General features: G+C 34.8%; 1 protein-coding gene across 6 annotated transcripts in view; it reads left to right on the top strand.

The window, feature by feature from the left end:
- SNTG1 (syntrophin gamma 1) overlaps nucleotides 1–11,628 on the top strand; it is a 317,995-nt gene extending 306,367 nt beyond the window's left edge. For all 6 annotated transcript variants that reach the window (XM_068189107.1, XM_068189098.1, XM_068189067.1 and 3 more), the window contains one exon: nucleotides 5,303–11,628. In XM_068189107.1, the coding sequence (XP_068045208.1) occupies nucleotides 5,303–5,461 (159 nt within the window). In that variant the 3' untranslated portion in view covers nucleotides 5,462–11,628. The remainder of the gene's footprint in view (nucleotides 1–5,302) is intronic.
- Nucleotides 11,629–12,123: the final 495 nt, after the last annotated feature.

The raw sequence follows: 12,123 nt of genomic DNA, 5'->3' as shown, positions 1-12,123 counted from the left end.
CAATAATTACCATAGGTCACACCAGTGGTTCTATGGCAGGGTGCCTGAAAGCAAATACCTTACTAAAAAGGTATCTAAGTCAAGATCTAAGTGGTTTCTGTCAAGAAAACCACTTAAGGGCAGCATTAATCACTGATACCCCTTAGACATTCCAATCTGTAGGTTATTTCCCAGCTGTCACTCAGCAGGAGATATTGCACAATTTTTCTCGGTGAGACAAAATTTTTATGAGTGAGAGCCACAAAGTAGAGCTGTCACCTTGACAGAATGTGGAGCCAATGTGTCCCTGTATTTGTTCTTACTGAGTTGTTTAGCTTGGGTTAAAAAAAAACTAAACACAGGAGGGCAAAGCTTTCTCTGCATATGTAAGGCCTGAAAGGGATTCTCTTAGACCTTCCCATCTAGTTACTAATCAGTTTACCTGCTTGTTTAGCTATAGTTTAATGACCGATTAGTGTCTCAGTAGTATCACAGCAGCTTCTGGAGGTGATACACGATCTAAGGACTGTAATAAACTCAGAGTGGTGTGATCTTTAATTTAACCTAAGTATTAGACTTTTCTGACAAAACAGAAGAGTACCTTAAATCTTGGAGAGTTCCTGTTCCAAGATATAAACATATGCCTCCAAACATTGGAGTAAGTGATGTGTATAAAAATCATCTAATTACATTATTGAATTTTTACCAAACTGGGAACTGAGGGTCTCTGTATGTTTGGTAAAACATGTATGACTCAAAAGCTACACTTCAGTCTGTGCTTTCACCTCCCGCAACAAGCAGCACAACAGCTCTTTCAGAAAAACTCAGGCAAAATCACATTGCTGTGCTGCATCAGGTGAGCTTTTGTTCACAGATTGGCTGAACTCCTAAACTAAGCAGTAAAACTGAAGTGGGTACAAAAATAAGTTTATCAATATGAAGGTCCAGTCCATTGTCTTCTTCTATTTGAATATAGTAAACCAAAGAAGGTCCAAATATGGTATCAGCAAAGGGAGAAATTTAACTTCAAAGATTTCAAATTAATCTCATTGTTAATTAATACTACCTTAGTATTAATTAATGCCAATTAATTTGTACTTGAAATTATCTTGTAAAGAAATCTAATCTAAATATCCTTAATGCTACTGATCACATTACTGTGAACAAAATACCCACTTTCTACTGTTGCAAGGTGACTTGATGGGTGCTTGCATCATTTTCCAAACTGACATTTCTGCTCATTTCAAGTTTGTTCTCCAAAATGCAATTTTAAATTAATTCTTGTTCTTAGCCTTGAGGGTTTTTCAGTGAGCATCACAGTGCTCTTCAAATTTAGAGTATCATCTCTAAATGGGTTATAAGTATACAGCCTTAAGATTTTTATAGAGTGATTGCTCAGTTGCAGTTACTGAATTTTAGAGTTCAGATTTCTGACTTGTGTTAGTTTCTGTGGTTCAGTTTTTAGTTTCCCCGCATCTTACACATGGATTATTTGTCTAATATCTATTTCAGATCAGATTCTATGCAAATACAGAGGGACCATGTAACTCCACTTTTGATTAACAAATATCTTCTCATATAATCTGATATATATGGATGAAAGAGAACACATTTTTAAATTTTTTTTTAAATATGTTTTAAAGTACCCATGGTAACGGGTACTTCAAAACATACAATTGCTGGATTTTGTAAATGTGTCATTTATGTAGTTGTATCATACTACGTAATATATGTATAATACAATCCAATAAGAGATTTCTGGAGTTTGTTTTCTTTTGGGAAAACACTCTTTTTTCTCTTTCTTTCTCTGTCTTTTCAATCCAGACTTCCTTTGTGAAAAGCTACTAGAATTCCAATATACTTCTGACATTTTCAATGACTGTATCTTACTCACATGCCTTTTTTGCCCACTTACGTTGTCCTCAGCAGGAACTGCAGATGTTCAGATTAATAATCTGGAAGCAGCTAGTATAATGAGCGCAATGTAGGGTGAGAGCAGTTTAATCAAGATATAGCTCAGAAAGAAAATTTAAAGACCAGAGGGTACACTGATATTCCTGGGAGACTTGGGTCTTAGGTGAGGTGTACAGGCAACAGTTTGGAAATTATAATAATAGTAAATTGTGTACTTGTACATGGACAAGTAGGTGTGGCGTAATTAGGATTTCTTTGCTTTTTGGAGGATTCAGAGCATGTGACTTTCCCTACTGGTATCAACTTCAATGGCTTAATTGCATATTTTTTCAGGTTTCTTAGGGTTTGTCTGTTTGCTCACTTGAAACTTCATCTGGACTATGTGTGCAGTACACACAACCCTGCCTAGAGGAAAATATGCTCAGACAAAAATATGGCTGAGGACAAAGTGTGTACAAAAACAACCAGCGTGGCTGGGGGTGCACAAAAGCCTGTGGGTTCTCCTGTGTCTGCTGGCAGTAGTGGAGACAACTAAAGGGGCACGTTCCCAGCAGAAGTGAGGGCATGTTTTGTCTGTCAGCAGCTCTAGATGGAGTCATATCTGTTTGCTAAGGTTTCTTGTGATTAGGCTAATCTACCTGAGAAGTGTTGTTCCTGACAGGTCCTGTTCCCATCAATCAGGCTTCTGAGAACTGAATTGCAGCCATTAATTAGACCCACATTTACTTGCCACATACCAGTCAGCCTACTGTGCTTCACATTGCTTCAATTTCCAGTTAAAAATGCGTGTCTTCACTGAAATAGGAATAGTGTTTCATTGCAAATAATAACCGAGCATTTGCTGACTTCTCAGTGCTCTTCTTTGCAGTCAAGGTAATTTCCCTCTTGTGCCATTGCTATTGATAACAGTTATCAAGTGGGATCTTCAGAGGCTGTTCTGTTGCCTAACCCATTTCCCTTGATGGTCAGTTGAGCAGTGGATACTCCTAATGTGTTGCTATTGCAGAAAGCTGTGATAACTCTTGGAAAAAATTATAGTCATGCATGGTAAAAATTCAGTGTTCAGTAGCTGTAATTATGACAGTAACAACCTTTAGCTTGTAGCATTGTCTGATTGACTTGAACAATTCTCAAACTGTAGCATTTGTTTTAATATGGTTATCTTGTTGAGATATAGGGGGAACTGTGGTCTTTCTACGGATAACACATGCAATTGATATTAAAAATATATGCAATTGATATTAAAAAATATTTCACTGTTCCACTAAATATTTATTACCTTATCTTAAGCTTCAGGTGTGTTTTAATAGTACTGAAAAGGTAAATGAATAAATTAATAAAATGAAGTTAACTGAAAAGTAATTTAATTCCAATGGCCCACAGTTGTTATTCTGAAATAGCTTCCATAATTCCTTGTTTTCTCATCTTTGAATTACCACTCATTTTTTATTTATGATAAATTTTCTTATTTTAAAATTTGAGAGAGGAAAAAATCCATTTTGACATAGTGATAAAATTGCCCTTCTCTCTGGGTTTAAAACTGAGAACGTCTCTAAATTGATTCTTTTTTTATATAGACACAGCTGGCAGGTTTGTGAAACTTGGCATAAATTTTATCTTCTTTATTGAGATTTGGTCATCAGGGGAGTTTAAAGAATCTCACGGGATGTTATCAGTTTATTTCTGAGCACGTCTGAAGGACATCTGCTGAGGCTGTAGGAGACCTGAACAAAGCTTCACCCATTCACTACATCACTGGACACTCTGCACATCCACCTGTCTACTTTCACGCTGTTGTCCCTCACCCATGAGGGCTTTGTGAATATCTGCATGTATTACGTGAAGCAATGTCTTCCAAGAAGTCTCAAGAAGCAGAAAATTGCAGGTTGATGTCATTTGAGAGATTTAGCAATTTTTTTTGAATTTACAATATTTTCAATATTCTTCTGAACAAAAGAGCAAAACCCTGTCACTATATAGCTTGGAAATACCAATGCTAGATGGAAAGCCAAGTAGAATAAACCACAGATAGCAATTACTGGCTTCATGTTGCAATGAAAAAATCTGTATGGGCAGTGAATCAAAGCAGAAAGATGTAAAATCTGTACTTCTTTCCCTAGACTTGTATACATTGAAGCACCTCAGTAATTGCTTTCCAATACAACAGATATTTATTGATTAAATACCGGCTTCAAAAACACATACTGAAAATAACCTAAAAAATTGATCCGACAAAGTCAATTAGACATAAAGGAGCAAATATATATCTGTTAAAAAAAAATGTAGTTTTTATTTATTTCCTCTCTAGTGGAGTCTAAAAAGTCCCATCTAGTGTAATCACAAGCTGAGTGGGCTATAAACAAATTTAAATTAAAGCAGAAAAATAAGGAATTTGTATAATATTCCTAATAAATTTAAAACATGGAGTATGTTCTTTTTTTGGCCCAATAACAAATCCAAATTATCACTGTGTGATTGTAGCATATTTTGAAAATATATCCTATTGTTGTTGAGCAAGAAATGACACAGACTCACCAGAAGGCTGGTTAGTACAGCATAGTATAGTTTTACTTCAGATTCTGCTTTTTATACATGGTTTGGATACAGATAGACCTGATTGGTCAATTAATCAATACATTTCACCTGATTTGTTAATTAACAAAACCTCTTTCTTATAAACAATTTTTGAAAAAAAACACAAAAACAGAGAATAAGAAAACAACACCTGCAACTTCTTTATAATAATAAGTTATTATTGTTTATCTTCAACTCCCTAAATTCTCACAAACCAATTCTGGGAAAACTTATTTAGTTTTCTCACTCTTTAACTAAGTTATCACATCCAAAATGTCTTCTCTTCTTTAATATATATATTAAAGAATGAGGTAAGAAAATAGCTGTTTAATAGTGTGATTTAATCGCTGATTAAGAGTGTGAGGAGACATGATGAGAAAATGTAATATATGTGGAACTCACCATTATTAATTTTTGTGGGTACATTAGTTAAATAGTTGTAGTCCAGAGGTGTGCAGACTGTTACAGCACAGCCATAAAGTTTCTAATTAAATTAAACCTCAAAAGTGCCAGATATGCATTAACCTGAGAGAAAATAAAAATTATATAGTGTCACTTTCTTTCCCCTTTAGCTAGTAGGATCTCACATTTCTATGAGGCACTTAGTCCAGAGATTTGTCCATCTTAGCCTCCAAGCAATTATTTACAGAATGTTCCATTTTCAATGTCTAAGTTCCTATAATGGAGAATTGCAAAGTACATTAGCAGAATTACATCAAGCTATTAAAGTTATTGCTGTTGTAACAGTGGTTCATTCCTGGTTATATGCTTGCGGGGTGTTTTTCTGTTTCATGTTTAATCTTTTCTTTTTTTTTTCTTTTTTTTTCACTTCCAGGAGCTGGAGTTTTCTAACCTGTTTGCAGTCCTTCACTGTATCCACTCATTCTTTGCAGCCAAAGTGGCTTGTTTGGACCCTTTGTATGTAGGCAGCCAAGCCACAGCTTCTGCTGCTCCCACAACTTCTGGTACTGGCAAATTAAAGTATTCTACTTGACATCCCCCATGACAGCACTGCCACTTAACAACGAGTCATAAAAATGTATAAATATTCATAAGATTTAGACCTTTGGTGAACCATGTATGTGGAAACCAGTCCTGGAGGGAAGACATCTTGCAGCATCAGCAGATAAATGGCCACGTGGAATCGTAATTTCATCTCGGTTCTGCAAGACATCAGTAAATAATCCTAGTCAAAACCCCAGAATAGGATGGAAATGCTTTTAGTATTATCTATTTGTACTTACATAGTGCTTTAAGCAGCATTGGAAGCAAAGGAATAAATGGCAAAATTAAGCACTTGAGTATTTAATAAAATTTCAAATTGCTGTAATAATACACAAATAGAATTGTCATTTTCCTCTTTTCAGATGTTTTTTAATGACAATATACTAAACTCTGAGTATGAACATAATGCCGTATCATTATATTATAAATGAGAGCAAGCATACAGTACATGGTGACAAAGGAGATAAGCATGAAAAGACATTTGTGTAAGTACCTCCTCAAATAAGAAAGCACTTTAAGCACTGTTGTAAATCCATGCTCATGTTCATACATGGAATCATGCTACTTTTTCCATTTTGTTCTCTTCATCTAAAAGTAACAACTGCAAACATCTAGCCATGCTGGTACATTAAAACAAAACAAACAAGCCACAAAAAGGAAAAACACTTTTCCATGGGTAAGTCCCTCTTCTTCAAGTAAAAATAATGGCATATGCATTTAATTTTAATTATAAATTAAGTGCAAGTACAAAAATAGTGTGTCATCTATTTATTTCCTCCGTTTTTTTTTGTTAAGAATTAAATACCATAAATCTAACTGTTATTGTTCACAAGAGTTTGAAATTGTTTCAGACAACCCATCTAATTCATTGTTTCCATGGTTAACCTTGATTTCACATCATAGGGAGAACTTATGTTTCATCTAAACTGTAAACAAACAGACATTTTTCATTATGCTTGAAAAATTATTTTGCCCTTTGAATTCTTAAGAAGTTATTTTTATATATATATTGATAATAAGACAGGAATAAATTGAATAAGCTATAAAGAATGCATTACAGAATGCATAACTTCTTTGTTTTTTAAGACCTTTACATCACTCTGGATCAAGTACTAGTTTCAGAGTATCATTTCAGAGTATCATTTTGTAAGTTTAAAATTAATAACTTTGTTTAATTGCAGTTTTATAATATAATTTAATTTTGTACTGTGACACACACAAGTGAAGATGATGGAAAAAAGGTATACGTTTTCAGTAGCAGTTTTTGGGGTTTCTATTTATTGTATTGAAATCAAAACTGCCTTTTTTTTCCCCTCCCCTTAGACTTGTTAGTAGCATTTATGAGACAGGGCCACCATTTTCCTCATTTAGCAGAAAGACTAACTCTATCACATCCCTTTCTATGTGTTAAGATGATTAATACTTCAAAAGTGAACCCAGAGGAGAGCTTATCCAAATGGTAACAATTCAAAGTGCAAGGCAGGGACAAAAGATGAATGAAATGTAGGAGCAACTCATGTCTCTGTTTTTTTTGCTTTGCATTAGAAATATTTGGATTTACATGTATGAGAGTAACATTGTTTTGTATTACAGCTGATCTAATTTGATACTAGTTCCAAATAATCTGAAAATATTTGGGGAGGGGAACTCTTTTATCACATCCAAAGGTCTTCTGTTACACACGTACTTCCTATTAGTACATCTCCAAGGGCTATACATTTATTTTCCATCCTAAATTCATTGGAATGATGTAACAATCCAGCTATTAAATACTCTAAGTGGTATCAAAATCCAATGTTTTCATAGGCACCATCATGAAGTTCTTAATAAGAATTGTCCCTAAATAAGGGGGTCACATCTGAAGGACAGGTAAAACTACCATGGCTGTCCATAGGATCTCGAGCTTGGGACACAAACCCCAGATATTTTGAATCTAAAGCTATAACAGTTGAAGAGGTTTAACAATGGTTTAAGTGGTTTAACTCAGGCACTGGCCTTGTCTAGAAAGCATAAACTGGAAACATAAATTTTGGCAGTGCGTTGACAGTGCTGAAAAGAGAAGCCTGATATCTTTTAATGTTCGTTCTCAGTGCTCCCAAAAAATCTCCTCCACTTCAGTGCATTTCTGTGGCATTCAGCTGTCACAACAGTGTGGCCATGGGCTACCACCTCTGCTGGCAATAGCAGAATCTGAAACTGGTCAGCTGCCGGTTAAAAGTTTTCTATTCAACTGTTCATGTGATGTGCAGTTGCATCACTGAGTCTGAGGGGTGTTTAGGAGATGTGCTTGAATGAGCATAACATTTACCCAAACCAGCACAAAGTATGTCATTGCAAATTTCTGTAGATGAAAGAATTCCATTATATTAAAGCCTCCCACAAAGCATTTAAACAAAAATTCTCATTGTGCAGAATGGAGTTAATGACATGAACTTTTGAGACTCTACCAGGGTATCCTCAAGATCTCTGTCAAGAATTCTGTTTGTAGAACACCTGCATTCATCACTGAGAGTTTTGCAACTGTGCATTAAATACAGAACATTTAAGAAACACATTAGCCTTTAAATTGTTTTTAGTTGTTGTTGTTTTTCTAAGGAGGTAAACTGGTGGGGCTTCATCAGTATTTTTATTTTCAAGAAGAAAAGTGTTATTCAGAGAATATAAGATGTCATAGTTTTGACTGCAGGTCAGTGTTGATTTGTAAATGCAGCAGACATTTGTGCAGTGACCTCACAGAATATTCAGAGGTGACTCTGCATCCAACCTTGCCCTTGTAGAGCAACATGGTCAGAAATTCAGACTTGGACCAAAGAGGCAAAATTCTAAATTCTGTGGTATAACTAATACTGAAATACCAAAATAAAAATTACAAACATATTAAATGGCTACATTTGCATTTAAATACCTACATTTAAAGCATAGTGAACTCCATGTGCATATGTCAAAATTCAGGCTTTGTGTTGCAGGCTGTCATTTCACACATAACATATAATGAGTACAAGTGTTTTGTAAGTCAATGCAGCCCACTGACAAAGAAAAAACAGTATTATAATGAGCCATCAGCTTTTGCTAAAAATCTGTATGCAAGTAAAAGCAAATATTTTAACAAGAAAGAGTAAACAAACCAATCCATAGCATAATATGTAATTTGTTCTCTTTATGTCATGATATTTTCAAGTAAGTTTAATGAAGAAAATTCTTTATAGTACCGTGCCTATTGATGTTATATAGTATACCTAAAATATATACTCACAAGTATAACTAAATGTATTTGGCTTGATTTGGTTTGTTTTATGATGGGAATTTTAGATTATCTGGTCTTCACAGAACTAATCATATGCTAGGTTATAGTGTTAACATAAACTTACTATGGAAATGTTACAAATTTTAATACACTTATTCTTGATTTCATCAGGAAATTAATATGTTTCATTTTCTACATCTTTTTAAAAATAAGAGTTACAGAATTTCAAAAAATTTTGCATTCCAGTAGCACAAAGGCACCTTTGAAATAAAGATCAGCATATTTTTTAGCTGTTGGCCTTTTTATTATGTTAATTAAGTACATCAAGGACTTAGTGGAGAAGAGCTAGTTGTAAGAGGGCTATTTTTTTAAACCAATAATTTAAAGTTTTTTCTATTCAAACTAGAATTCTTAATAATGCAAACCAATAATATAGAGTATCAATATGCTTTGAGAAAAGGATCACAACAAATCTTGTTTTCTAAATTAGTTCTTGATTCCACAAAATTATATTTATTTATTTTAAATTTAGAGACTTATCAGAACACCTCAAAGTGCACGGTTAAACATGTGTAATTTAAACATGTCAACATTGCAGTCTGAAACTTTTAATGAGATTTGGTTTATTCAATGCCTTAAGATGTTTCTTGTATCAGACAAAACGTTAAAAAAGACTTGAGATCTTGAGAATATATAACTGTTGCCCTTAGAAATTCAGATCAGTTTTCATTCTTTCTTAACAATTCCAAGAAAGTGTTCAGAAATTTTATTAACATTGAAAACACTAAGCCCTGCATTTCACTTTCTATTTCTTTATGTGGTGTTTTGGTCTGAAAAAAGTCTAATGTCTGAAAGAAAGTTAAAGCTGACTTTAAAAAGCTCTGACTAAGGCAGTTTTGAGTCAGAGCTTAAAGCTCACACCTCTGACCAGTTCAGTATGATGGGAAACATGAAAGATTCACTTAAGTTCCCAAAATCTAAGTACCTGTCTTAGATGCCTGAGGTTGCACTTCAGGCACTTCAAAAGGGAAACACAGGGTGGGAATATAGCTTAAGATCTCTGAAGGTGCACATGTATGTGTCTCTCTTTCTCTCTGTTTCTCTAAGGAACTAGAGGTGGTGCTTCTTTAGTGTTTTCATTTTATCAGGAATGTGCTTTTTAAGCCAGGCTCCTGCCTACAACCACTCCTGCAATTCTTTTATCACCGAGCAGTTGTCAAGCACATGAGCTGTTTTTTTCAGGATGACACTAAGCAAGCATCCCAGTTCAAGATCCTGGTGGGCTTTCAGACCATGCAGCCCAGCTGAAATGAGTCCAGAGGGAAAAACCCACTGAGATGCTACCAGCAAGGCTGCCGGTCCTGGTGCCAGCCATTTCTCTGGCTGTGGCAGCTGCTGCTTATGCACCTTGGAGAAAAAGCTAAAATGCTAAAAAAGCTGAGCTTCACATGTAGCCCCCTGGAGCTCAGTGCCTGGAGGGGGATGCTGTGCTGCAGCAAGGGGCAGAATGAAGCTGAAAAAGGCTGATGGTGCCCAGGCAGGTTATTCTGCATCACTTTTTCCCTCACCACATCAAGACACTATTGGCTGCAAGCAGGCTACCCCATGCTGGTCAGCCCTCTCCCTGCTGCATCTTTCTCCCCATCTGCCACAAACTCAAACCTGAATATTGGCTCTGGGGTCCCCAAGCATACTTCCATGTTCCCTCACTCCTGTTGCTCAGACAGATGCAAAACTGTACTTAGCTACATAATGGAGCCTCTAAACCTTGTACACGGACAGGGGACAGTGTTAAGGTTTATAGCAAGAGCATGAGTGCTTGAGTGTGTGATTAACTTTCAGGTTATAGCAAATAAATTCATAACTGTGCTTAAGTGCTTTCCTGACTTGGAGGGTTGTTAAGTAGAATTATTTTATTTTCCTGGAATAAGTTCTATAATGTCAACACATTTCTACTTGCTTGGCTCCATTTTCAGGAAGTTGAGCAGAGACAGTGGTTCATATGCTCCTGGAATCAAAGAAAAAAACATTGGAATGCTGGAATAAAAAAAAAAAAAATCTGTTGAGATTCTGTATATTATTACAGTACATTGCATAATCTTTTGAAATATATTGAACAATGTAAAAACAAATGCTTTCATTTACATTTCCTAGTCAGCTTTCACCGTGGTATACATGCCTTCCACTTTCAACAACTTTCTCCACAGGAATCCCAGCTATCTGTCACAGAAATTCTTTTGCTATTCAGTATATACTAATATATAATGCTGTGTGTATGTATGGGGGGGGTGTGTGTATGCGTGTGTCTATATATTAGTATATACTAATGGAATATATTCAGTATGTATTAATGAAAGTTACATATTAGGCACAACTGTAAAACAGAAGCATACATCCATGAAGCTTTATATTTAAAAACTTACAATACTATAAAGAAACATATGTATATTAGTTGAAGAAATGGCTATTTTTGCAGGGTATGCACAATCTGGATATATGATAATAAATTGATAAAACATTAACAGATTTATTATTTCATACCTCCAGGAACTTAAAGATTTTTTAAATTATTCTTATCCCTTTAGCATATTTGAAATATATGTCATAAATTTTAATTTGTTATGGATTAAAATGACTGAAAAATGTAATAGAAAGTCCTATATATTTTATAAATATTAAAAAAATAAGAAAAGCTATTCAAATTATTTATTTCATTTTTAGTTAAGGTTTTGTGATTGTTTGTAATATGTATTTGTGACAAGCATAAGTCACCTAGTTGTTTAAGCTCATTAATGTACCACTAATAAAATGCTATCTTCTGTTTTGTTTTTGTTATGCTTCTTTTTGTAATGGAACATAGCAGAAAAATAGAAAATAAATACTTTTTTTAACTAATCTTTTGCATTCAGTCATACAGTGTATGAGTTTTATATCATTGAAAGCCAAGCCTGGGAAATCAAGAAAATATTTGAAGAATCTGGGGTGATAAAGTTATTTTCCAAAACCTGTTTATTTAATAGAAATAATGACCATTCCTTACTTGTATGATCATTTCCACAAGGCCTGTCACCCACTTAATGCCTGACTAGGACTTTGGAAATATCCCACTCTCCCTTGGCTATGAAGCTCAACTTACAACTATCACCAGATTATTTTACCATTGACATTTAACTGCTTAGTTGGTTGGAATTAAGCTAGGCTCATTATTGCAGTGCCTGGAGGTATTTTTGGGTATATCTTTGAAACCGAACAATTTTCAAATGGTGCTTCAACAACTAGAGCAAAAACAACCTTGATGAATTTAATTTAGTTTGTCTTTTTCCCTGACTGAGGGAAGAGATGCTGGAAGATGGGGAGTCCCTGCTTTTATTTAGGCACCTTTGTACCTTTTTGACAATTTAGGGTGG

This window comes from Anomalospiza imberbis, chromosome 1 (genome assembly GCF_031753505.1).
Source record: "Anomalospiza imberbis isolate Cuckoo-Finch-1a 21T00152 chromosome 1, ASM3175350v1, whole genome shotgun sequence".
NCBI lineage: Eukaryota > Metazoa > Chordata > Aves > Passeriformes > Viduidae > Anomalospiza > Anomalospiza imberbis.
The sequence above is the reverse complement of the archived record's forward strand: the minus strand, read 5'-3'. Positions and strand labels throughout refer to the sequence as shown.